Source organism: Ciconia boyciana, chromosome 2 (genome assembly GCF_034638445.1).
Source record: "Ciconia boyciana chromosome 2, ASM3463844v1, whole genome shotgun sequence".
NCBI classification, from domain to species: Eukaryota; Metazoa; Chordata; class Aves; order Ciconiiformes; family Ciconiidae; genus Ciconia; species Ciconia boyciana.
The window spans coordinates 118,304,736-118,332,503 of NC_132935.1; the positions used below are offsets into that span (position 1 = coordinate 118,304,736).

The 27,768-nt window shown below is 43.8% G+C and overlaps 1 protein-coding gene across 1 annotated transcript in view; it reads right to left on the reverse strand.

The window, feature by feature from the left end:
- The window catches only part of TMC2 (transmembrane channel like 2), a 34,343-nt gene extending 25,204 nt beyond the window's left edge, over positions 1–9,139 (reverse strand). The window contains exons 1-8 of the mRNA XM_072851422.1: positions 9,094–9,139; positions 8,733–8,780; positions 6,417–6,750; positions 5,524–5,676; positions 3,274–3,364; positions 2,270–2,351; positions 1,867–1,973; positions 10–108 (exon numbers count right to left, since the gene is read on the reverse strand). Coding sequence (XP_072707523.1) covers positions 10–108; positions 1,867–1,973; positions 2,270–2,351; positions 3,274–3,364; positions 5,524–5,676; positions 6,417–6,750; positions 8,733–8,780; positions 9,094–9,139 — 960 coding nt within the window. The remainder of the gene's footprint in view (positions 1–9; positions 109–1,866; positions 1,974–2,269; positions 2,352–3,273; positions 3,365–5,523; positions 5,677–6,416; positions 6,751–8,732; positions 8,781–9,093) is intronic.
- Positions 9,140–27,768: the final 18,629 nt, after the last annotated feature.

Here is a 27,768-nt window from a genome sequence, read left to right on the forward strand (position 1 = left end):
TGTGCTTACCTCAAAATCCCAAAGAACTGAAAAATCCATAGCTGTTGCTTGTTCAGCGCGGGGTACAGTTTTCCTTGGCATGCTCCCATAAGGCATTCCCATCAGGATCTGGTGAACATTAATAATAGTATAGCATGTATAGTATAACACACAGTACAGTTTTTTGCAGTTTTTTTCTTAACGAGTCCCTTTTGGTTTGCTTTTGGTTGGTTTTCCTTTTTGTTGTTTTTAATATATGTTTTATTTCTTAATACCAGACCAGCAGTTTAAAATATTTAGAATTAATTTCACCCAAATAACCAGATGCTTCCAGTCCCTTTCCCTGGTAACATCCATTGCACAGGAAGTATTTTGCCAAGGAACTCTATCCCTCAATGAACAGCTCCAGTTTAAATGTCCTTAGTTTAGCAAGAAGTTCTTTACTTGAACTTCATGGGTCTAATGCAATAAAGGGATTAGCTTTATCTATTTATGCAGGACTCCTCCTTTTGAGAGAAATCAAGAGCACTGGGTTGAGCTTGCAGTATATTTTGTATTATATAGTCTTGAATTGAAAAATGATCTCAAGGTGAGGTGAAGGGCAGTTAGGTTTGGGCAAAAAACGTACGACAAAATGATGCAAAGAACAGTTTTCATGGCACAGCCTCTCCTGATGGCACCATGCAAAGCAGGTCTTGCAGCAAGTCCAGCAGCTATTGAAGTCCAGACAGAGAACATCAAGGGCTATGGAGAGTTAATAATATTTTACAAGCAGACTCTGACTGGTGCCTATACCAAAATCTCTCATTAGCATTCATAGCTTAGAAAGGTTCTAGCATATAATCTATCACTTATTTTTTAGGGCTATCTAATGAATTTCAAAATCATTTATGATTAAATGTTTATTGCCCAGTGGCTCTACATATCGTAACAGCTCAGTAGGCAATGAGTAACAGTATGCATACTTTAAAGACGAAAGCTGTTTAGTCTTCTACCATATGCATAGTTCCTAACAAAATACATTCGTATTGTTCAGTGCTAATGGTTATGTCTCTTCATCCTGGGAGGAAACAGAGCTTTTACTTTCGATAGTGTGAGCAACCACATTAAGGAGAACAAAAGCACGGTCCTCAGGAGAGACTCTGTGCTGCATTTTTGCTCCACAAAAATCTGCATTGAACAGAACAGATGCCACTGTCTGCAGATTGCACAGCCTTTAAAGATTGCACTGAGTAATTTAGCCAGAGCTGTAATGGCTACATTAAAAAATTCTTCAATCAGCCATCATATAAAGTTGGCTATGAGATCCTTTTCCTTCTCCAAGAACAGCGAGAAATAGAAAAACTAAAAATAAAACTCTTCCTTGTGAATCATCTGAATTAGAAGTACAGAAAAGGGATATTTCCTAAACAAATGTGAGTTGGCAAAGTGCTGGGAAATTGTTTGTTCCTTCCCTTGACGGCTCCTCCTGCTGCCGCCCAGGGCTGTGCCCCTCAGAGGGCCCAAAAGGGGTCGTTTCTTGATCACTTTCAGAGCACAGTCCATTTCTTGTGGCTCTTACGGACCTGAGCTTGTACCTAGGATTCATAGGTCATGTTTTTCACTTTAGTCAAAATGTAAAACTAGCCTTAAATTAGGTTTTTGAGCTCCTGTTTTAGCTGCTGGATGGGCAGGAACTTTGATAGCATTTTAGGTCTCCTGATTTCAGTCCGACTTTTGCTCCTGTGTCTGTAACAGCCTTGTAAGTTGTTCTTTGTAAACAATCATCCTTATACATTTCATTTTTCTAAAGCACTGCCTGTTGTAAGACACTTGTTCGTGCTATCAATCTCATGTTCATGTTAAGCAACGGGCAGGGTATTACTGAAAGGAGATTTAAGCACTTACCTCTGGAATTATAACCAGTCCAAATATTAACCCAAAAAGAACAAGATTTACTCCATACATCCACCGCAGAAATATGAAGTAGGAAGCGACTGAGGAGCCAAAGTGACCTTAAACCAGAAGACACTTCATGGTTAGGAGTTTAGGAGGGTTAAACTGTCCTCAGCAAGACCTGGACCCCTTTACCCTCAAGTCTCCCCAGCGTGTTGCCCAAGACCCTCCCGACAGTCCCCACCACTGACGGAGACAGCAAAGGTCGGAGCTGCCCGGGGTACGTGCTCTTCGTTTGGCACCGGTGCCTAGGGTGAGCGGAGACTGGGGACCAGGGAACTGGAGCATTGTTTGGATGAAGGCAAAGCTGTCTTACAAAATGTCTCACTGCCACCGCACAGCAGCTTCCACTTACTCTCCACTTCTTTTATCTTCATCTCCCAGGGTATGCACTGGGTTTTAAAATTGTCAAAGTCTCTCTTAAATTTCACCCATTTCTGAAACAAGACAACATTGCAGTGAGCAGAGAGGTGCAAAGACGGAGGCGGCTTCGTCTGCAGGGCTTCCTAATGTCAGGGTTTGGTAGCATTGCTAGGAGTGGGTGTAAAGTCCAAAGCAAAAACTCCGGTCTGGGTCTGATCTTTTGGACTATTTCAGAAACTACCTTCAATCCAAAGCCCCCCACCCTCAAGTGTTCACATTCATTATCTGAGTTTTAACCTTCCCAGGCTTTTGGAAAGCTGCAGTTGTGCTGTGAGTTTACCATATTATATAGGGGTGGAAAATTCAGACCTAGCTCTGGATTGAAAGAATTGATGCAGAACCAACTCTATTTAAAACAAAATTTAATTTGATAAAATACTGAGCTTGAATCCTTCCTCATCTGACCAGTGGCTAAACTCCCATTGATTTCATCATCTCAGGCCTGGCTCTGTTTTTCACTTCTCAATATAATCTCCATGACAACATACAATTTGGCTACCAACTTCAATCTTAAAACACAGTCATCATTCTCCCTGTTATCTCATCATTACTGGGGAAGATGAAATTTTACCGGAGTCCATGGGGCAGTGCAAGAGTTTGGCATGGCCTCTCTCCCCTTTAGGGGTACCTTGTCTTACGGATCAAGGTTTTGGAGATTGCAACCAGAAAGCCGTGGTTTTCCCTGCTCCTGTAAACCCCCCCTTGCTTCAGGGAAGGTTGCAATGAGATTCAGGTGGGGGGAAATTTACCCATTCTTTCTGTAATAGTCATATTCAAATCGAAGCTGGCTAGTATTTTTTTGAATGCAGGCAGGAAGTTTTATTCTGATTTCCTGGTGCCTCTTTTGCCAAATACAGGTTAATAAACACTACCAAAAATGTGCTGAATACATAACCAGGTATCCAAGCTTTTCCCCGACATCATTGCAGCACTTACCTTTGCCATCATCATCTTATAAGCGTACAACTTTTTGCCCTTCCCTTTTCCCAGAGCTCCTTCAAACTTCTCTACAAAAGCTTGCGCCTCCCTAATTGGAAAATAAACAAGCAGGTTATTGAAACAGAAAAGGGGTCTTTAGCTTTTCACCTCTGCCTGCACTGGTGGGAAAGCAGCTGCGCTTGTGCAAAGGTGGGGGTTTGGTCTCTCTCCACACTCCGCGCTGCCTCTGGGGTTCCGGCTGCTATCTGCTGGTGGTGTTGCTGTGCCATGTGGACCTCACACATCCACTCAGAGCTAGCTAACAGGTCCCCAAAGCACTCATGTTCATGCAGAGATGTGTCCCAAATCTTCTTCCACACTTCTCCCTGAGAGTAGACCAAAAGCCTGCCTGTTCCTCTTGCTCCAGAGCTCTCCCACCCTGGCATGCCTGCTATAACTTTGCTTGCCTGGTGCACTGGTCAAGAAGAAAATAACATTGTCTAGTGAAACAAACTCCAACAGGATGCAGAATTTCCCTCCATGAACACCTCCCTGGATAAATATCAGAGATGCGCAATTGGCCCAACAGTATAATCTCAGCACCAGAGAAATGAGTGTATGCTAGTCAGGAGTAAAATCAAGCTGCAGATTGAAATTAATTTTAGAATAGGATTTCTAAGGAAAATACAGAGAAAAGAACCTAGGTAGATGCTGTTAGAGTATGCTGAGTTTGTGAATAAAATTGTATCGTATATTGGTGTTGCTAATACATCATGAGAAGAGACTAAATTTCAGGAGTTGGGAGGTCCTTTGCAATCCTAAACCTGTGGGAAAGACAGACTTCTAGTTGGTAGAAATAGTTGACTAGTTCAGCCTGTAACCTTGGGAAAATCACCTGCAACTTTATTTGCAAACCTAAAGTGAGATTTCTAAGTCTTGAACATATTGTTTCGTTCTCTTTGTGTTTCACATTCCTCATCTGTGCAATGGGACTACTCCTTTCTTCTCTCAGGGTTGAGTTTGTGCAGCCAAAATAACTAATGAGCATACAGCACTCTGAAAGCCTTTCTGGAGACCCCTGCACAAGCAATGCAACAATTTTGTTTAGGTTTATTAGCAGGTGGTAATGATTGCCATGGTTCAGGGATAAGATGAAAGGATGGAGGTACGTTATCAAAATGATCCTAGGCAGAATTTTAGCCAGGATCCTACACCAAAGGGAAAATATATCAGAAATAATACTGCTTTGCTTTTTTTCCTTTTCTTGCAGTACTTTGGACTTTTAGGGTCATAAGATTTTATTTGTAACGAGCTCAGGCTCGTAGCATGCCTGTGAGATAGAAAAGCTGCTTTAACACAGTTTCCCTGTATAGATCTTTACCCAGATTTTGGGAAATAATTGGCAGTGTTCAAGGCTCCTGATTTTAATGGAAGATGGAGCAGGTCTTGGCCTTCAGGGTGTAAAAGAGAGAAGCAGAAAAGCCTTCACAGCCTGGTGACTGCAGCTCTGAGCAGCCTCTTGGCAAACACAGAGGGGGGGGATCACCACTCCCCATGGGGCTATGCATGCCTTGCAATGCTATTTCGAAAGCTCTCCTGGTAGAAAGGGGTTTCAGAAGATTTTTAACCAATAGAACTGGGATTTGAATCATTGCCTCAACATGGGAATGGTTTGTTATGAGCTGTTCCTGTTGACCTGTGGGGTTTTGATTTTCCTGGTCTGCCCTGCCCCACTGCCCCCCATTGCCCTGCACTGAGGGGTCTCTGCAGCTGCTGGAGTTGTTCCCACATTCAGCGTGGGCTGGGTGCCAATTTATCTTTGCTTCATAAACCTCTGCAAATAATACAGCATTTTTTCTAAGCAGCCCCATCTCAGGAGTGTGAAGTAGCATGGCACTTTGCTGCTCTGATTTCTGTCTGACAATGGGCATGAATAAGCAAACCAGGGCACAGAGTTTGCTTTAACAAGTAGCCTGACAGTAGTGAGTCATTTGGTTTTAAATACAAGGGTAGAATGACCTGGCCATGGGTATCAGTTGAACAGATTTGCACCTTGTCCGTTCTTTGGTTACAGAGGCTGAAAATCAAATTCCACATTTTAACTCTGATCATTTAAACCCAGACATGCTGGCCAGGCTCTGCCGGTTGCTTTTTCTGAGACTGGGGTGTGACAGTAGCAGCAGCAAATACGCAATTTCTAGGAAAGGCAAAGTGCATCTGACAGTCAGCAAAGACCCCAGGGCTGTGGGTTCCTGGTGTGACGGGTACCTGAGCACCAAGAGCTTCTTCACCATCCTCCAGGGCTTGTTCCTCATGGTGGAAATCAGTTTTTTCTTTTGCTCCACCTGCTCCATCAGCATCGCGAGCTCTTCCTCTGACAGCGACTCCTCGTCAGATGAGTTGGAAGAAGCAGAAGAAGTACTAGGAAAGACACAAAATAAAGGGCACAAAATAGAAAAACTCGCAGGAGTTAAAGGGAAGGTCTTGCTTGGGGTGGGAACAGTGCCACTGGCCCTTGGGGATCCTGCTCAGATGTGGGCACAGTGCCTCACCATCCCCCAGCTTGGTGTGATGCCAGCGGGGCACCTTCGTGGTCAGGGCAAGGCTGCTTCCAGCCAGGATAATGAAGATGTGATTGTGCCCCACCATAACTTGCCCAACATTGTGCTTTGGACCACATTTCAGCTATAAAAGCATTGCCTAGGGCTACAGCTGGCTCTGGAGAAATGTTTTTCACACCTTCAGAAGAAAATGGAAGAGGGTTGGGACAAGCAAGATTTGTAAGAGGAAGAGACTTGAAAACATGAGACATCCATTTTAACCTGAATGTTTCCATAGACCAACCAAAAAACCATGCCCAGGTCTGAGTCGCTCAAGCTGTCTTATTTAAGAGTGCTTCTCTACCCCCAGGTATAGGCGCTAGGACTCCACTACATGCATGGATCTGATCCTGGCTGAGAAATTATAACAACAGAAGACCTTGGAAACAGCTTGCTTGTGTGGCATTTTACACTACTGTTTTCCACTGTTGTATCTCTTTTGAGAGAGCAGTAACTTATTTGCAGTCTATTGGTTTTGCAGTTCTGACCCATACACCACTGGCATGTCAATACGGCTGCCAATCTGACACAGGGCACTGTACTCAGGGATTGTTTAATTACCTGTTTTTCCTGTCTTTCTTCTGTTTGTTCTCCCCCTCCCTTCCTTTCTTGTTTGTTTTTCTTTCTTTGTTTTCTGACTCCTTTTGATCTTTGGTAGGAGCCTTTTTGCCTCTCTCTCTCTGCCGGCTTCCTTCCTCTCCTGCCTTTTTTCTATCACTGTTTTTTCTTTGGTAGTTTTTTCTCCTAGAAGATCTGTTTTGTTGGCTACAACTGTCTTCCTCTTTGCTCTCATCTTCTTCTTTGTCTTTCTCTTGCTTTTTCCTTTCAAGTCTGCTTGCTCTGCTGGTTTCCCTGAGGGGCTGTTTCTTAGGTGTCTTGTCCTTTACTTCATCTTCTGCAAGGGATAAAAAACAAGTACTTTGGGAAACACTTACCTTTGCATGTTGGCAAAATAAGGATTCATCGGAAAAGCACAGGCAGCCAGGATGCCTGATGCAAACCCTAGCAAAGTCAATGAGCAGATGCCCGTTGACTTCAGTGGGCTTTGAGTTATGCCCTGTCCAAGAACCACGTCCAACTCTTTGGTTACGCAACTCCCATTAAGACAGTAAGACTCATTTTAGCACATCAGTGACTGACATATGAGCATAAGACAATTGGAAATTAGTTACAAATGCAAAAGCCCATCCATCAGAGAGCACAGACAGATATCTTCCTGACCTGTAAACACACCAGAGCTACGGAAACAGAAATTGCAGCCAGTTAAACAGTATGTAGTGTGCTTGTTGGTGCAATGTCCTTGAAAGCTCTTTACTTTTCAAGGTACAGCTTGAAAAAGGTACAGCTTAGGCAGCACCAGGTCATTTCTCTGAGTTTTCTTTTCTATAGGAAGAAAAAAACAGATAGTCTCTGATGCACGTTTCATTCTTACTGGCATTGCAAGCTAAAAACCTAAAACCTAATTTGTCCAGAAGTCAGAAGTGCTTCCAGTTTGAAGGATTGAAATGGAGCATGATTTAATTGCAGAATATTATGGAACAGGGAAAAAGACATTCAAAAAACCTCAAGCCCCTCCATCCCTTTTGCCACCAAGTACAGTAAAATCAATAGTAAGTTTTCCAGATTCTTTGGCTTCTAATTTTCCAAAATTTCTTACTGATGAAAATACAGTGTTCAAGCAAAAAAATGAAATTTGTAATTTTGGCATTTTCCCCAGTATTGGAGAAATTGTAATGGAAGAAGGAAATTGTGCTGGAGTGGAATCCAGAGTGAAGAATGAGCAGCCTAAAAAGCGAGGAAAAGAGAAGCAAAAAGAATTTGAGTATTTGCACTTTTGTTTTGGTGAAAAGTTAGAAATTAATAACAAGCAAATAGTTTTTGCTTGCTAGTGGTAAAAAATTAGTAGGTGGTGGTTGTCACACGTCACTGGGAATGAGAAGGAGCTTTCAACTTATTTCTCAAGAGCCATTGGGTAGGTTTCAGTTACGATGTAATGGTGCAGCTCAGCTGAATTTCAGTTAGTGATCTAGGTCAAAGGACCACCTACCCTCTTTGGGAAAATGTTCATTTTGGGCAGCCAACTATCACGGTTTTCATTTGCAACCTATCAAATATTAGGTTAAATGTGGAGCATTCGTTACTTTTATCTTATTTCCTTGTTTGCCTGTATGGGAAAGGTGGATGTGATTAAAAAAATAAATCCCACTCATTTGCTAATTACTTTCTCATAATTTATGGATAGTACAAACATGTTTGTGAACCATTTTTGCAGTAGCTTCTACATTCATATCACCTATCCAGTGCTGTTACGATCTTACCTCTTAGCTATCTCTCTTTATTTAGTGTTATAATCCTACCCCTTAGCTATTTCTCTTTATTTACTACACAAACAGGGTTAAAGCTGTTTTTAATCCTGTCACTGGCTCTTCCTGATTTTCCTAACAGCCATCAGTCTGCCTCCAATCCATTTTCATTTTTATCTTCTCGTGGTCATGATTAATCAAGATACCAGGGTGTTATGGTCTAAGCAAGCATTACAGGGAGAGCAAGCAGGACCTCGGTGCAGTGCAAAGCAGCCCCAGCCCTGCATAGGGTGGTGCTTTACTGCGATGCCTGGTTTACTAGGGGCGACAGCCAAGGGACGTGGGCTCCAACAGCCTCCTACTCTAGGAGTGTGGATGAAAGGGGACAGACTGCTTAAGAACGGTGGTTTACATATCATTATTATAAGTCAAACCTCAAGGGAAAAATCTGCTTGCTTACAAGTAGCTCATGGAATGGTTCCTGTTGTAGAGCAAGTCACAAGCCAGAGAGAAAAAGAAAAGGTATCACCTCCTGTATTTCAAACAAGACCGCATTTTTTAATCTCTACTTTACCTTCACTCTCTGTGTCACTTTCGACTTGTCCATCAATCTCTATTCCAGCTGCAAGACAAAGAACAAAGAGTAATTGCATTTGTTGCTGGGATTTACACATGCGATGCTTTACACAGCTAGTCCTTAAGTGCCAGCTGAGCTTGGCAGAACGTCCCTTATTGATTATACATTATATTCTTTTCCTACAGTGACGCTCTTAATATTTACTTTAGCTTGGCAAATTGACAAAAGTTTCCTGCATGAACAAACTGAAATTGCATGATCTTTGAGAGATGCAAAATGACGTGCTTGGAAAGTCATGAGACATTTTCCCAAGTATTTGGCAGCATCCAAACTGAAATTATCTCATAGTGATACCAACCATCTTCCATGATGACCTGCAAAGCACATTTCTTTTTCTTCCCCATGACAGCCTCCCGTCTTTTGCACAGACACCGTAGCTGCTATGCTGCGCACGCACACCCCAATCATACACGGGTTACTCTCCCTTCCAGTGCCCGTGTGCTTGTCTCCTTGGCACTGCAGACAGACGGGCACATCCAGCCGCTGGTGACCTCCTGCTTGCGAGCCATGTGGGCAGGGGAGGGCAGGGAGGGGTGGGAGAGGTAGGGAAGACCCGGGATCTGCCTCATCCCACCCAAACACTTTCCCTTCGGCTCCCTTCTCCCTGTGAAAAAGCACCTGTCGGCATTACATTGCATTTCATTATTTAAACATGAAGGAAAGCCCTTTGGTGGATACTTGGTGGTATCATATGAAACACAGACACAAGTCACGTCTAGTTCTGACATAAGCATGTGGCTGGAGGCTTTGAAAGGATCAATTTTCTTAATGCCATATTCTTTACTGACCTGCGTCAATCTGTGTAACCCTGTTAGTCATCCTCCTGCACTTTATTAAACCTCTCAGTGTGGTGCCCCTTGGGGCACAGCTGTGGGTCACCTTTTGTCCTCCATGTGTGTCCTTTGTAGGGGACTCATGAGCTAATAGATGCAGCAAGGAGTCAGGAGTCAGGACACTAGGATCTCTCTTTCCTTTGCTCCTCTATTCTGTGTGACCTTTGCATACTCATTGCACTTGCTGGTAAAATAGGATAGATTTTCTTTCTAGGTGCTCTGAGGCTTAATTAATTAATGCGAGACCCTCATGAGGAAGGTCCTTTAGTACCGCAAAGTATTGTATTGCATGCTGCAGCTTGCAGTCTTTCAATGGGCCAAGGACAGGTTTGTCTGAGCAATCTCCGGTGTAAAACCTGCAGCATCTGCCCCAACTGTAGCTTCCTCGGAGAGCCAGTGCATCCCCAGAGCAGGGTTTCTCCTGCAGGCATGCAGATTGCGCAGGAACGGTTTCCGAAGAGGAAAGCTTACCCTCACGTCATCCATGAAGTCTGCTGCGGACCCCCGGCTCGCGTGGGCATCCCTTGGGGGACCTGGCGTGGTGACAGTACACAACCACTTTTTTCCAAGTGTTGGCAGGGAGAGGGTTAATTCCTTCCTTCCCTCCTGAAAGAGAGGAACATCGTGGAGATCAATTTGAGGCTGCTGCCACCAGCAACTCTTGCAGATGACTCCTGCTCTGGCTCAGGTGCAGCACCTGAGGAGGTGCCAGCCTGAACAGGAGACTCTGCTTTTTTTTGATCGCTGAATTTTGGTCCAAAGGCACCTTCCAAGTATTTTAAGTCCAATCCCGTGGATTGTTTGATCTGCCTTTGACTTTAGCTCAGCTCGCCTGAGCTAAATACATAATGTATGGTATATGCCAATACATTATTAACAGCTCTAACCCTACAAGTTCATTACACAGGGCATTTCCACTGTGTGTTCCCCACACCAGTGGGTCTGACTGGGGCTGAAGACAGCAGCAGTAGTCTTTGGAGGTCTTCCCAGTGAACACATTTCACCTATAACCTTATGTGTTGATGTGGTAGGTTGAAAAGTTGTTCCAAATGTGATCACTAGGTCATTGCATTAATACTGCTCCAGGCAAAATGGAGCAATTTGCAGTTGCTGGAGGCTACTGGAATGGATTTTTTGCAGGCTACTTCAGTTGCCTCAAGCCTCAGCCCTAAGCATCTCTTTCCCAAACAGAGGATAATTTTCCTTGTTAAATGAAAGCCAGGTTTCTGGAGAATCAGATGGTAAGAGGCAAAAGGGGTGTGGATGCCCATCACACCTCCGCAGTACTGTGCTCGGTGCTGGCACTGCTTCTGCCTCAGGACACCCTTCTTCTCCACCAAGGCATACTCAGATGCTGTTTGCATGCTCAGGCTATGCGCATGTGAGCGTCTCGTTGCCAGAGGTACGCAAAATGCTTCAGGAAGGAGCGCGTTGAGTGTCCTAGTTTCTAACCCCACTACATGGTCAGTAAATCACCCATCAGCTGCATTGCAGCTCAGGCAGTTGCAGGCTCCAGACCTGCTTGTGCCACTTGGCATACCCACAGGTACCGAGTACGTGATTTTGAAAAGTGATGAGGACTGCAGATTCATTTTGCTGCAGTTTGCTGTGTCTTTGAGACCTGTGTACCCCTTTCCTGAGAAATACTCTGCCTCCCAGAACGGCAGCTCATGGGGCGCCAACGTACCAAAACACGTGGCCAGGTAATATCTCTGCCTCCTGCTCCGAGCCAAAACTCCTGTCCTTTGATTTTATAATCTGCACTCCAGTTCATGGAGGTGGTGGCAAGGTTGTGATGGTTGTTCATGCAGTCACAGGGGCCCAGGGCACAACAAACTTGGAGGAAATCTGTGGCCCCCACGTGGCACCCCTTGCCGCATGGGCTGGAGATCACCCCGCACCGTAGGAAGGGGTGATAGCTGAGGGGTCCCAGTGTACGGGACAGAGCAGGAACGGTGGCTGTACTGTACAGTGCTCGTGAGGCAATGCATCAATATGGCTGCTTAGGGGCTGAAGGTATTTGCAGTAAGCTCTTATTTGGATGTTGCTTTCCCCCTGTACCTACACAGTCAAATGTAGTAAGATTGACACTGACAAAACTGCACTCTTACAGGCTGGGTGGCAGCATTTTACCCTTGCATGGGTAGGGTTTGTTATCTTTCACACTGCCAGCTTTGTTGGACTCCCATCACACGGAGAGGAGGGAGGTGCATAATGGCTGGCAATTATTTCCTAATGAAGAGGCTTATTAAAGTGGCTGCTCAAGCGCTTACCCTTAAGGAGAAACCACTACATTACCTTTCAGACTTGGCCTATGGTACAACAAACCACTTTGTGTATGATCTGCTGCTCCCTTTGCCTTAGAGCCTCAAGATCACCATAAACAAAATAACCCACCCCAGCTGATGCCATCTTCCTCCTCCAGAAGGGAGGGCCCACCTGCGGCTGATGTGCAGCCACACAAAGATGATGAGAAACCTCAGGGTCTTTATCCTTTGTGGCACATATCCCTGGGGGGAGAGGCAGAGCCACCGTCAATTTGGAGGTGGGCCAGGCAGCGCCAGAGGGTGTGATGCAGAAGACAGGCTGGGCAGGAGAGCCTGAGGAGCCTCCAGGAGCAGGGTTCAGTGCAACCAAGTGGTGTCACGCAAGTTGAGACCACGAAAAAGTGCAGCATCGTTAGGCCAAACCACAGGCTTGCCAGCCTTGTTTGCCTATTCTGATTTTTGCTAAGTGCTTAGAGAGCTGTAATTTCCCCCCAGAATCAGGCTGGTGGAGATCTTGCTGTACCTCTGGGCTGGTTTTGCCTCTGTGATACTGCATTTGTAGTGCATTTCAGGTGGGCTGGACGCTGAAGACTGTTGGTCAAAAAGAGAAAGTTTAAAGAAAAAAACATATAGCTGTTTATATGCAACATTTATATGCAACGTTCATGGAAAAATCTTAAGGTGGGATATTCTATAAAATGGCGTATTTGGAGTATGAAAAATATACCTCATTTCATGTCCTTTTGACACCCATCTTTCTTTGAAGATAGAAGGTGCTTAGTTAAAAGAAACATATACAAAAACTTTGCAACAACCTCCAAGGATGGCAGGCCTGGGAGAGCAACGAGACATCTCACGTGCTGTGAGAGAGGTCGCACACGAGGACTTCTCGTGTCTGTGCGTGTGCATCAAACAGATGACAGATCCCGAAATAGCTCTGTGTAGGGCTGACCTGAGCTTGCATAGCTGTACAATGGGGAAATGCTGCCATTCTTGAGCACCGAGCACGCTGCCATCCTCAGCTTATGAGCCTGATTTTCCTAAGAGGATAAAGTGTCTTGCAGGGTTTATGATTTCTTAGGGTTATGGATCGGGGGGGATTAATGTATTAGTCTTTTACCTTTGAGTTATTTCACACAAGGTATGAATAAGTAATGCACAACCACGAATCCAGCTATTACTTATGTAAATGTCAGACTTTGTATGCAGAGTGCGAGCAATTTGTGGAGTTGTAGCGCTAATTTTTTGTCCTATACTATTTAGCTTGTTTCTCCTTACCTTGGTCACTAATGCTATATAATTTGACAGTTTTGAGTTTTAACATATGAGGACATTGGACTTCTCACACACCTCCAAGTGTTAAATAAAAAGCAGTTGTGTTATGGAGAGAGGGTAACTGAATCCTGGAAGCACACGCAACATGCTTCTAAATGCTTAATGAGCTAATGTTTCTTCCTTTCTTGCTTTCTGATTAACATAGGTCTTTAGCTAATTAATCCATGGATTACATTTATTCAATATTCATCTCATCTATAAGTAATCTTTACTTGAGAAGGTTTTTCAATAATAACAATAATACCTGATCTGTGTGTGGATATTTTGTTGAGGGCCTAAAACTTGCAAATTGCCGGAGCCAACTCTAATAACATATCTGAGGCAGATATTTAAAAGTTAGAGATCACTTCCCAACACTGACTCAGTTCTGTCTGACTGTTAAAGAAAAATATTTTTTTTTAAAAAAAGAACATAATTGTGTTTTCCAGGGTCTCTCAGGTATGCTTCATAAAACTGGATTCAGCTCAGCTGTGATCCTATCTGGCTTTTGACCAAAATCTGGGCTTTACTTTGCAAAAAAAATTTCTGACTAAGCCATGGAAATCCAGCATGGGCTACATGTTAACCTGAGCATATATGTACACAGATGTCATCCTTGCCCTCATGTAATCTCTGCAATGCTGTAGTGTTTCTCTGCACTTTGGTACAAGGGTCTGGAATGACCTCTGACAGCAGCATGGAAACGCTCAGAAAGTAAGGACTCATCAGCAGTGTTCACTGCAAACACGTGGGTAGACAGCCTCATTAATTTAACATAATCTGGCAAAGAAATTTCTCAGCTTTTTGCAGTCTCTGGAAATAATCCTCTGGCTCCCATAGAGAACAGTGGGTCTGGACTATGGCTGGAGGCAGTAAAATGGTGCCAAATACATGTCCTGTGCTGTTTGTGCAGTATGGGCATTAGTTACTTGTAAGGACAATGAAGTCCTACTGGAAGAAATTGTGCGAGACTAATCTCATGTTCGGGATGCTCAACTCAGTGCCTTGCCAGCTCATGCTTTGCCCATGGAAATAACCTTTATCTGAATAATCCCAACCCAGGGCAGGGAGCACGAGGTCCCTGGAGGCAGAGCCATTGCTTTTAAAATTTCTTTCTTGTTGTTATTTCATAGTGTTCTCTCTTTGGCTTTCCCTCACCTCATGCCTCAAGGTACAGCTGGGAGTTTCCTAGGCAGGAGCGCAACAAGCTCTGTACATGCTGTTAGTCTGTGTTTTTGCTGAAGAACAATTACTGCCAGAGGGCTGCTAATTCAGGTGGCCTGTCAGGAAGAATTAAACCAAAAAAGGGGGAGGATGTGCACTGGCAGGTCCTGGAGCTGTGCCAGCTTGGAGAGATATAGTTGAACATCAGATCAATCATAGGATACAGCCCCTCAGTCTTCCATTAATTCTTATCATGTAGAAGCCGGTAATAAATGATTTTTTAATTTTTTTTTAAAGTGATGCTTATATTGCCCAGCTGTGTGAGAATAGAGTGCTCCTTTAGCAGCAGCCTTATGGGAAACACTGCCATTATTGAGACCCCAGCCTAGGGGAAAACACAACCTTGTGTCTGCCAGCTCACTGCCATCTTCACCGACTCCACGTCTCAGGCTAAGCACATGCTTAGAGGCATCCAGGATCCACGCGAACCTGTCAGTGCTCTCGAAACACAGCATGTAGGTGTTTGGCAGTGGTGCTGGTCAGATGGTGTATGTTGCTCCTGCATCATCCCTCCCCATCGCTGGCCTTGACAGGCTTTGAGGGCAGGAGCTCTTGTTCATCTGAAAAGTGGTGTGCACCATGGCCCTGTGGTCCTGGCACTGCGTGAGTAACTAAGTGACGTTGAGAAAACCATTTTGATTTCTACCTCCACCCATCTCCCACAGTCTTTGTAGGGAATGGACACTGCACAACATTTTTTTCAACCCATCACTCCCTATCTGAAGAGTTAATGAAGTCCAAAAATGAAGGTTCTGAAGTTTCCAAGGACAAGAAGAGAAAACAGGGGAGAAGGTATGTGGAAAACCAAGAGGAGGGAAGGTTTTTTGCACAAATTCTGGAGTAGGAGAGGAACATTTTCTTGGGGAGGAACACTTTTGGTGGGCTCCATTCCTACCTTACACACCTGCTCAGCCCTGGTCTGGGAGAGAAATTCCAGCATGGTCCCCTCAGCTTTGTAGGAGGTGCCTGAAAACCAGCAGAGAAGGGCACAGTATGAGAAGATTAGGAGAAGAATGTCCTTCACTGGAGTTGAACCTTTTTTACTGCCTCATGTCCAGCCCTTCCAGACACAGAGGGGATGCTGCTGCTGGATTTCCCCCTCTTTTGTTCTGGGTCTGAGAGGATTTCTGTAGGAAAAATTTCTTTCACTTTTGTCTAGAATCTCTTTGCCTGAAAAACAAGATTTTTTTTTAAATATAGAAACACAGAGGGAAAGCTGCCTGACAATCCAGTCATGGTAGGAGGATCTGGCATGCTTTTAACCTCTTCCTAAAATGTGCAAAGCTCCCAGAGGGGCTCTGCCTGTATCTGCACAAGCTAGACCTTCCACTGCTGCAAGCGCTTAAAGCTTTAATGATTTCCACGAGGCTCTGACAAACTAGCCACAGGTTTATGCCAAATAATCCTGAAGCTTCTGCTAGATCATGGGCTCAGTGATGCACAGGACTTTGGGAGATCTCCCCATAAAGCACTTGCAGAGTCAGGAGGTCCCTGTGAAGGTCCCTGACTGTGTCAGAAGACAAGAGGCGAGAGGGTGACTGGAAGTCAGAACTAGGATCTCTGTTTAAAATTATCTCAAGGCCCTATACACAGTTGATTTCTATTGCAAAAACCCAAAACATGCTCCTGTGCCATTGTTAGAAATGTAAAGCCGTATTAATGAAATGCTTTGCGTTATTTTTTTCTTAGGCTTTCCTGGTAAGCTTTTAAAAAGAATAAAATGCAGCATAAAACCAGCATCATGATAGTACACAAAACTCACATAGCATGAGAGCAAGCTAAGATGGAACAGAAGCAATTTGTCTGGGGAAGAGAAATACAATGATTAGGCATCTTAAGGGATTCTTCAATAAATTTCAGTTGTGCCACAGTAACCTGCTTCCCCCTTTGCCTCAGTCTCAGTTACTCCCTGCGTGATGAACAGATACTACTCACAAGAGCTGTACCTCCCTTCTGCTCCTAAGAAGGTAGCATTGCTTGCCTGTAATATGCTCGTAGTGTACTCCTAGCTAGCTGAGATCTGGCCCAGGTCAGGAGAGACGTAAAATCAAAATGTCTTTTAGCCCTTGGCCCCAGGCAGCTTCTCCACGGGCAGGGAAGAGATGCAGTCAGGTGGTAGGGGAAGGGAGAGAGGGGGATGGCATCCTTCATGTGCAAGATGGGCTCGAGAAACAGGAGGGGAAGAGACGTGGATGGCTACCAGGCTTCCGTGCAGGCGAATGGAAGGGGTCGGTGATGCTCCATGCAGCTGAGGTGAGCGAGCCCAGCTGCGGTGCAATGGGACCTCCCTCTTGTGGCAGCCACTTTGCATAGCAAATCGCTCCATTTCAGCAGATTTACCATCTCTTCTGGCAGAGGCGGCACACTTAAAGGAATGGGGGCTTGCACTGGGTGAAACTAGTGTTTATTTTTTTCCTTCACACCGTGTCTGCTTTCTTTCTCATTACTGAGTCAGCAGACGTTTCATTAGTATCTGATTCAGAAAGGAATCCGGTGTGGCAGACCAGACGTGGTACTGACCTAAAATATTACATTTAACAAAAGTCCTCTTTATGCTTGCTGTAACCCCCATGGGTGTTTCCACAGAGCAGTCTCTGTGTTTGTAAAGCACCACTGCATTTCACACCCTGGTGACTCCGGTGGTGCCATACCCCTTTTATTAAGAAAAGATGCTCACCGTCCTCACCTCTGAGCTTCACGGGTCTTGTGGGTCTGGAGCTATAACCAGGGCTGAGTGATAACTGGCTCTTTAAGGTGGCTGCCAAACTGAAAAACTGAATGGAAAAAAGGACACTTAGGTTAAACACAATCTGCATTTTAAACCCAAAGATTTTCTTCTTGAAACATTAAAAAAAAACCAAACAGAACATCAAAACCCAAACCCAAGGTTTTGCTTTTTTTTTTTCTTATATGAAATATAATTCAATTAAAATTATGTCCTGCTGGGAAGAAAAGGGCCAAACTGGCAGAAGTGAGGACGAAGGGGAGGCACATCCCTTCCATCAGGTGATGCTCTCCTCTCCACACAGCTGCCCGGGTCAGCCACTAGTTTCTTTTACAAGAGCCAGGTACGATTTTGCCTTCTGCCTGAATCTTTTCAAGGCTCTAATTCTCAGATGCACCACCGCACGGCACTCTGCAGGGGGGACGCCTGTGTCAGTAGCTTCTCTTCAAGCCGAGTGACTTTCTGCAGGAGGTGGGAGTGCTTTTGGGAAAACTGGGGAAAATTCTGGTTGAGGATGGCAATGGAAGTGTTTTCCAAAAGTGTCACAGGAGAGGACTAATCAGAGCAGATTTACGGTTTCTGTGATTGCCTCTGGATTCAAACCTTTCAGGTTTTCAGCCTCTAGAAAATGTCACGGTGCAGCTCCTTGGCCCCAAAGCCCTCCCCTCCTCTGCCCCTCTGGGTGCTAAGATGGCGATTGCTGGATGGGAGATAGATGCCCAGGGGAGATAGCTGCTAAACATTTCCTAGCATATTAATCAGCCAACGGCCAAAGGATTTCACACTTCAGCCTCATCTGAATGGCCACTAAAGGCAGCTTGCCAGCTCCGGGTGTAGCCAGCACCCCAGCTTCACCAGCGGTTATTTCTTGCACCAGCAGAAATAACCAGTGCTGGGACGGGCACAGTACTCAGGGAAAATTTCCTTAGGGTGCACAGTGAAGAGAGTCCATGAGGAATTTTTGCCTCCTGATTTCTCTCCTCTCTGGTTGCTGCCACCTTTCCCATTTTTTCTTTTCCACCTCTCCAGATGGGGTCCAGCAAGCCAGTGGTGTGCCCCAGGGTGGCTGTTGCAGTGTCTGGCTCTCCCCCTTCTGTTGTGTTAAATCAAGAGAAAATATGGTGTCTATTAAAACCTGAAATCTTTATCTTCTGCTCTCTTAGGTAGAATTGGAGCTACAGCCTCAAAAAGCAGAACAGAAGTGAAGAAAGCAAGAGAGGGTTTTGTGGACTTAAACATTCATCATATCCTAAATTACATGCATACTGACATGACAGGCCTTTTGTAATATTAGTTTCATATTGTGTAAGTCCTTAATAGAAGACTTTCTATATTCCGTCTCTTTTGAAGGACTATTACTAAACATCTTTCAATTGAAGGGTATGTTTTCTTCCTTTTTTCTTTTTTTAATTTATATCCCCTGTGTTTAACAGAATAGAGGTGGGGTTGGAATTCCCACTTGGTAACAAAAACAGATTGGAAAAATCTCTTAGGAGTATTAGCCTGAGGAATTTTACAATCACTTATCACAAATATCTTCAGGAAAAACCCCAAACTACTGGGAGAGAGGCTGGAAGGAAATAAACTTGTTATTTCCCACCAGGGTGAGATAATGAAGCATTCATCATAGCTGAGCTCTGCAAGTCAGGCAGTCTGTGCAGAAGGGCTGAGACTGTGATCTGAGGTCAGTAATTCAACATAATGATAGAAAAGCTAAGTTATGCAAGTGTGTAGGGATTTATTTTCAAGCAGCTAAGTAATCCAACTGACTTTAGCCATGCCATGTAAATGCTTTATGTTAGGCACAGTTTCAGAAACTTGGTGAGTCTGGCACCCAAGGCATGAAACGATACCCTGTTGGTTTCTGGTGTAATTCTACTGATGCTGGAAAGATCTATTTTAGAGGTACCTGGAGTCCTTATTGGTCTGAGGAAAAACTTCTGGGCTGTCTCTCTAAATTGTTTTAATTTGTTTTCATGATGTTTCTGTCCTTAAATGTATTACCAATGCACTTTATTATCAAATCTGAAGGCAACAGGCCAGCATGTCTTGAGAAAATCTTGTTAGATTGTCATTCATAACAAAACAGTGGAAACTTTTGCCTTTTAATCTCATGAACAAATTAAATACCTAATAAGTAGCAAAGGAAGAAAATCCCCAACAAGTTATGTGCTTTTGAAGTGTTAGTTATTTCCATGCTTATTATTAAAAATGACTGTGTATTATTAAATACTGACTGAGAAAAATGTAATGATAGGTAAAGGTCTATCCTTTACCAGTCCAGGGTGTGTTGCTGATATAATTGGCTTATGAAAAGTTATTGCTTTTATCTGGGCTTTATTTAAAGTCACTGAGTGTCTTCTGGTGTATTTATTCCCTTTAGATGATTTGTGAGAAAGCTCCCTTTGTTTAGAGATGCAAGAAGAGGGTCATTTGTTACTATTATTAATTTGTGTGTGAAAATATATAGACCTATATATATGTGACCATATACATGTGTGTGTGTATACACTTATGTGTATATATATATAAATCTTCTTTTGTTCAAAGTATCACAGATTCAGTATGTTCTGGTAGGGCTGGGTGCTCTGAGACTTCATGTCCAGCATTAAGCGTATAATGTAAAACATATCTGCTTGCCTTTTCTACCATATGACCAGGACAGTAGCACTTTCGTATTCTTTTGCATTTACAAATATTTATGTTGACTTAATCTTCTGAAGGATTCAGTTTTTGAGTTGGGTAAATCCAGTGTTAAAACTAAAACTGAGCTGGTATGGACGAGGCTTTCAGTTTTGCAATGACACTGGATTTTTTGTGAAACTTTGAAACAGAAATTGAATGCAGGTGTGTCCAAGCAACCTTTTCCATCATCTTGGGCTGAGTTACCACCTGGGACAAATCATGATCTTCCAGCAGCTGAAGCAGGCGGGGGTTAGGCTGGCAAAACTTCTGTTTCTGGCAAATACCTAAGAAACATTGTAATGTTCATTGGGCAGATTAGCCTTAATGTTATTGCTGAGCCCCTGCTGTTAAACTTGACTCATGTGATAGTGTAACAAAAGTGAAATTTAGCCTGATGTTTTAAATTTAATCAAGTACATAGGCACTGGCCTAGTTCTTTGGCTGCTTCTTTGATTGGAGACTTTTATTACAGGAACTTCATTTGTTAAATCACTGTTGAGTGAGTTTGAGATCAGGTGAAGTACATTGCCACGAAGATCCAAATGCAAAAGATAGAAAGATAGGTTATTTAAGGAAGAGAAAATACGGTTGATTAAAATATTAATCTTCTATGTGGAATGCAGAATGGATTTTGGTTTTTGTTGTTGCTGTTGTTGCTTTTTCCTCTAACTACATTGGCCTATTCCACTACAATTTGTTAGCAAGTGCTCATTTACAGTGTCACTACACAGTCATGCTTTTGGCTTAACAAAGTGCCTTCTGGTTTGTAGTTGCTTGCTATGACTGCAGAACTCACCAAAACCGATATTAACTTGCCTTAGCCACTGAAGAGAGAGAAAGAGCAATCTGTTTGTATTTATTAAGACCAAATGGACAAAGTCCTAAGCAACCTAGTCTGAACTTTGCTTGGACCCCATTTTGAGCAGGGGGTTGGACTAGAGACATCCTGAGGTGTCCGTGAAGCCTGAAGGATCTCATGATTACTGAAAAATATCACACACTTGTGAGCTAATGGGAACTGTTCTGTAGGGCATGAAGGAGGGGCTGTTTAGACTATTTAATCTAGACTATATAGTCTAAGCTTTTAGTTTGGGATGGAGTTCTGAATCCCTCATTTTCTTTGCAGAAAGGATGTTAGTGTTCTCCCTATATGACAGAGAGAAATGTTGACTGCACCTGCTCTTTCCAACCTGAACCCTATCCCTGTCTCCCCTGAGCACCAGACTGTTTGTTTTCTTTGGCTTTATGGAATTTTAAAGAGCTTTCTCTGAACCTCATGCCTTTATGCAGACGAAAGGGATTTGAAAGGCCTTCCTTTTGACCTGCTAAACTCAGTGTCCCTCTGGGGTTTGCCTAAGACTCAAGCTTTTATCTTGTTATGTTATGCTAAAATAGTTTCCAGTGTGTGGTATTTTAGGTTACCAGAATACTGCTAATCTATTTTGTATTTCTATAGGGAAATGTAAGCAGATCGTGCTCCGGGAGAAATCTAGCTTTTTTCTTGTTTTGCTACAGGGAAACTGAGTCTGAAGGATGTTAAACCATGAGCTCAGAAGGTCTTCAACTTTGGTCTTCTCATTCCCAGATTTGTGCTTTACCCACGTTTATCTGCAGTTTTGATCTCCCACCTTTGGTTTCATGAGCCTGTCTTTCCATAAAGATTTGCATACTGTGGCATGCTTGAGACTATCAGCAACACATTGCCTTTGCATAGCATTTCACCAGTTACATTATCTATTCCTTTTGATGCCATGGGTTGAATGAGAACGTGTTCCTCCTGCTAGAGATTTCTAAGCAGGAATGAATTCCTGTTTTTATTAAATTGCAATCTCTTAACCCAGAAATTCATAACACCGTTATTAAGATAGTTCCCTGCTGAATAGGCCAGGGTGAGAATGCAAACTGGGTAGAGCGAAAACTTCTTTTGGAAACAGCAATATTAGCAGTCACTGGTTGTGGCCAGAGAGGGATCTGGAGAAGCAAATGGAAGCATTGTCTCATGCCAGGGCCAGGACCAGCACTGTCTCTTCCTACCTCTGTTCCCAACGTCTTTTTGGGGGCCAGCATCTTCAGTGACAACAGTGCTGACCAAAAGTAGGTATTTTGGTAGCGTGAGCTAAAAATGCAAGTGCCTCAGGCATGTTGTAGCTCTTGGCTGTATCCTGGGTGGATTGAGTGCAGGGGGAGGTGAGTAACAGCCGATGGATCCCTTGTCATCGGGCAGATGAGGTATCTGAAGATTGCTGCAGCTCAAGCAGTGATCTAGGAGGGCAAACTAACTGCCTTCTTGACCAAGACTGGCTCTTGAAAGGGGACTCCTGAGGATGTGCCTGGCAGTTTAAGCACAGACCCGAGCCTGTCCCTGGCATGGGACCTGCCCAGGGACTTTGCAAGCCCTTGTGCCCCTGTGGTCTGAGTGTGCACCTTACAGCCCAGCCAGCAGCCAAAACCACAGAGAGGGTCCAAAGCTCCTCCACGAGCAGCTGTGGAGGTAGGCAGGGGTGCAGATGACGAGAGAGCAGGCGGTGGGCTCACTGATGCAAAGCCTGTGCTTAGGCTTGCAGTGCTGATACCACCATGATACCACCAGAGCATGGAGGGCTGGTAAAGGAGAATCCTTTTTTTTTTTTAAGTTGACATTGTGAACTTGATTTTAAATGCATTGCAATGAAAACAAGCACTTTTGAAATTTTTGCTCTGAAGATTTTTCCCATTCTAAGGTAGTCATTATTTTAGTGGCTGGAACACTTGTCTGGGGTTTGGGAAATCCAGGCTGAGGGACCTGCTCTGAATCGTGTAGATCTGGAGCTTACAGACACTTCTGCTACTTCCATCCGAGGCAAATGCTCTAATCCCTTGTTTGAGAGTTTTGGTCCCTCAGTCTTGTGTTGTGGCTGCTCTGCTTCTGCTAAGTGAATGTGAATTGAATTAGACACAGAACCATATGCCCAGGATGGGGGAAGCTGCCCAATGCAGACAGACATAAGCCCAGGTGCCTGGGGTGCTTCACCCACTTTTGCAGTCAGTGAGAGCTAAGAAACTTGTATAGCATCAGTTTTATTGCAATTTCTAGTGCCTCTGTAAGAGATATTTTTGTTGGAAGAATTTCCTATCAGTTCTAAAAGTCTGTGTCTCAAAGGTTGGGCTTGGGGATGAGGAGGGGACCTGGATGCTGGCAAAATCAAGGACCTGTTGTGAGCTGAGCATAGGGATTTAATGGCTTAGCTATGTTGTATTAATCACTTAATCTTCTGTTGCCTCCATTTCTACATTGAATTCAAAGTGTCCTTTAAGTGGATTTACTTAAAGAATATCTACACGTAATGTTTCAGCAGACAGCAAGGTGATGTAGATTGTTTTTATTTTGTTTTTTTTTTATAAATACATGCTGACTTATACACCAGTAGTTAGTCTCTAGAAAGTACCTCTGAAATTGATGTAGCCATGCTGATTTATGCTGCCTAAAGATTTGGTCCACCATTTTGCCAAGCCCGTACAAAATGGAGCTTTGTGCTTGTGCTTAGAATCACAGAATCATAATCTGGTCCAATCTTTCTTGGCAAAAGCATGTTCTAGACAAGGTGGCCAAGCACCCTGTCCAGCCGAATCTTAAAAGTGTCCAGTGTTGGGGAATCCACCACTTCCCTGGGGAGATTATTCTAATGGCTGATTGTTCTCATTGTGAAAAATTTTCCTCTTGTGTCCAATCTAAATCTCCCCAGGAGTAACTTGTACACATTACCACTCATCTTTTCAATGTGACTTGTTGTAAAAAGGGAGCCTCCATCTTCTTTGTAGCCACCCATTCAATACTGGACCATGGTGATAAGGTCTCCCCTAAGCCTTCTTTTCTCAAGGCTGAACAAACCCAGTTCTCTCAGCCTTTCCTCGTGTGGCAGGCTTCCCAGTCCTATGATCATATTTGTGGTCCTTCCCTGGACCCTCTCCAGCCTGTCCACATCTTTTTTGTATAGCGGGGACCAAAACTGAACACAGTATTCCAGGTGTGGCCTGACAAGCGCTGAGTCGAGTGGGATAGTGACTTCTTTATCTCTGCTGGTGATGCCCTTGTTGATGCAACCCAGCATCCTGTTGGCTTTCTTTGCCGCAGCAGCACGCTGTTTGCTCATATTGAGCTTGTTGTCCACCAGGACCCCCAGGTCCCTTTCGACAGAGCTGCTCCCCAGGTGGGTAGATCCCAGCCTGTGCTGCACTCCTGGATTATGTTTTCCCAGGTGCAAGACCTTACATTTGTCTTTGTTGAACTTCATAAGGTTCTTGTTAGCCCACTCTTCCAGCCTATCCAGGTCTTCCTGCAGGGTGGCTCTCCCTTCCAAAGTGTCCACTTCCCCACTCAATTTGGTATCATCAGCAGACTTCATCAGGGTACACTTGATCCCATCATCCAGACCAGTTATGAAGATGTTAAACAGCGTTAGGCCCAATATTGATCCCTGGGGAACCCCACTTGTGACAGGTTGCCAGTTTGAAAAGGAGCTATTTACCACCACCCTCTGGGTGCAGCCTGTCAGCCAGCTCCCCACCCACCGCATGGACCACTTGTCTAGATTGTAATGCATCAGTTTCTTTAGGAGGAGGCTGTGGGAAACTGTATTGAAAGCCTTGGAGAAATCCAGGTAGACAATGTCCACCACTCGCCCCACATCAACTGAGCAGGTTACTTTGTTGTAGAAGGCGATCAGGTTTGTCAAGCACGATTTGCCCTTGGTGAATCTGTGCTGGCTTTTCCCTATCACGTGCTTCGTTTGACTTGTGATAGCCCCCAGGAGGATTCGTTCCATAACCTTCCCAGGGACTGAAGTAAGACTGATGGGTCTATAATCTCCTGGATCCTCCTTTAAGCCCTTCTTGTAGATGGGGGTGACGTTAGCCTTCTTCCAGTCTTCTGGGATGTCCCCCAATCTCCATGACTTTTCAAAGATTATGGAGAGCGGCCTTGCAATGATATCAGCCAGCTCTCTTAATGCCTTTGGGTGGATATTGTCAGGGCTCATCGATTTGTAGGGGTCAAGCTTCTGTAATAGTTCACATACCAACTCTTCCTTCACTGACAGAGGGTCTGTGTTTGCATCAACCGGGATTTTTGCTCCCAAGGCCTGGGGCCCAACAGTGCTGCTAAGGACAGAGGTGAAGGAAGTGTGGAGAACCTCTGCCTTTTCAGCATTGGTGGTGACTAATTCACCTCTCCTGTTTGACAGCGGGCCAATATTTTCCTTCTGTTTCTGCTTGCTGTTTACATACCCAAAGAACCCTTTCTTGTATTTTTTGACATCTCTGCCAATTTCAATTCGAGCTGACTTTTTGCTTTCCTAACTGCATCTCTGCATACCCTGGCAGTGCCCTTGTAGTTCTCAACGGGTATTCATCCGCTTTTCCATCTCTGGTACACTTCTCTCTTGGTTTTGAGCAGACTCAGAAGCTCGCAGTTAACCCAAGGGGGTCTCTTGCTCCGCCTACTTCCCTTATCTTTAAAGGGGATGAACTGTTTTTGTGCTTCCAGGAAAATGTTCTTGAAAAACTCCCAGCGCTCACTAGCTCCTTTATCGTCCATGGAAACTTCCTGCGGAATTCCCTCCAACTGAGCTCTGAGTGAGCTGAAGTTTGCTCTTCTAAAATCTAATACCTTTGTCTCAGTACTAACCTTCAGCGTGCTCAGCAGGATCCCAAACTCCAGAATATTGTGATCACTGCAGCCAAGGCTATCGCTAACCAAGATATTACAAAGCAGGTTTTCTTTTTGTGAGTAGTAAGTCCAGCAGTCCCTCATTCCTGGTTGGCACATCTAACATTTGTATGAGGAAGCAGTCCTCTACGCATTCCAGGAACTTGATGAATGACATGTGAGCTGCTGTATTGTTCTTCCAACAAATGTCTGGGTAGTTGAAGTCACCCCTAGGAAGCAGGTTCTGTTGACCCGAAGCTTGCTTAAGTGACCCAAATATTGCTTCTTTGGCCTTATCATCTTGGTGTGGAGGTCGGTAGCAGATGCCTACTAAGATCCCCCTTGGAGGTGACCCCTCTGATCTCAACCCAGAGGCATTTGATAGGGCTTCCACAATCGCCATAGTTGACTTCTATACATTCAAGGTTCTCCTTAACATAGAACGTGACTCCTCCTCCTCTCCTTCCCTGCCTGTCTTTACAAAACAGCCTATAGCCATCCATCACGATCTTCCAGTCATGTGAGTTGTCCCACCAGGTTTCAGTTATTCCCATGTCATCATAACTTTCTGACTGGGCACAGATCTCCAGTTCCTCCTGGGACTTCTCTGTGCTCCCAGGAGATCACAGGTGACATTCCCACCATCCATCGGGCTCCAGTTCATGTTGCAGGGGAAGCTAGAGCTGCAAGGCATAAGGGAATGAAAACAAGTGCATTTTTATAGTATGTCTTTTAAAGACAAGGAATGCAATTGAGGTTTGTGAAACTGTGTGAAATGATGGAGGAAAATAATATTGAGTCTGAGGGGTTTTGGAGAGTCTTCAGAGCAGTGGGGCCAGCTGAGGCACCAGATAACTCAAGATGTTGGTTGTGAAACACAAAGCTGTTGCTTTTTAGACCATTGGACCTAATTTTGCTTAGTCTAGAAAGCCACATGGAGAAGGGAAATTAAGTTTTCTGAGGGATTTCAAGACATGAAAAATTTGGTTTAGCCTGTGTTAGAGTTTAAATGCAGACATGGAATCTTCTGATGAAGGAAAATCTGCTAGGGCAATCATTGCAGATTGACTGGAACACTTCAGGTTTGGTTTGGTTTGTTTACTCTGTTTGCCTTCCTGGTGGTCCACCAGGAAGAGGATGCACCTGAAGCTGGGTCCCTCCAGGCCCATCCAGCAGCACCTCTCTACTTGTTCACAGACGACAGAGGAGTGGCATTTAACTGAGGGAAAGCAGCTTTGCTAAAAGCCGCTTTTGGAGTTGTAGTGAGAGCGAAATTATTCATCAACATATGTTGAATTTGGCAAGTGGCTTTAGATAGAAAGAAAATATGCAGGGAGAAGTGTATGGTTAAAAAAACAACAACAAAAACCCACAGGCATTTCATTCAATTTTTTAACACAAATTTTTCCATAAGAAACTTCTGCCTCTTTTTTTCTCTGGACAAAATAAAACCAAAAATTTCTGTTTCAGTTCAATTCAAACTGGTTAAGTTAATCTTAAAAAAAATTTCAGTTTAGTGTAAGTCTTTCTTTTACCCCTCTTCAATTTTAGGCAGTACTGAAGGGAAACATGCCTCCATGTTTCAGTATTAAATCTCCTTACTGTTTTAAGGAATGTAATAATCATTACACAAAGATATCCACTTATCACACAACAAAAACTAATTCTCTGTGCTTATTTGAACCAAATTATTCTGCTATAATTAACACAATAGACTATGATGTATGGATCTGAGAAATATTTACCACAAAGCCTTTAATATTTGACACTGATGGCATTGCACTGTGCCAGTGGGCTTTCACTTTTGACCTCTGCCTCCCCCAGAAGCTGCAAATCAGTGCTGTGTCAAGATTTTTATGTGACTTCTTGACATCGCATGGGTTTTATTACATTGTCAAGTAAAAGGAGGATTCTTGCTGCTTCTCAGTGAATAGTGTTGAGCTGTGTTACTGCACTCACTAATAACAACAAATTGGCAATTTACTGGGAATGAAATGTTGCTACTATAAAAAAATATAAATTATAAAAATTAGATTGCTCTGTCAAGAAATTCAGAGATTGAAGTGTGTATTTGAATATATGTATGCAAACCTAATGGATGCAAGGCTATAAATGCAGAGGAGAGGGAATGATTACAGCAGTAGATTTGTGTAGTTATCAATCTATAAAAATAAAACAGTCAAGACATTTTTAAAGGAAAATCAGGATATCATTAACAGGAGAGTAAGATTTCAGACAAGAT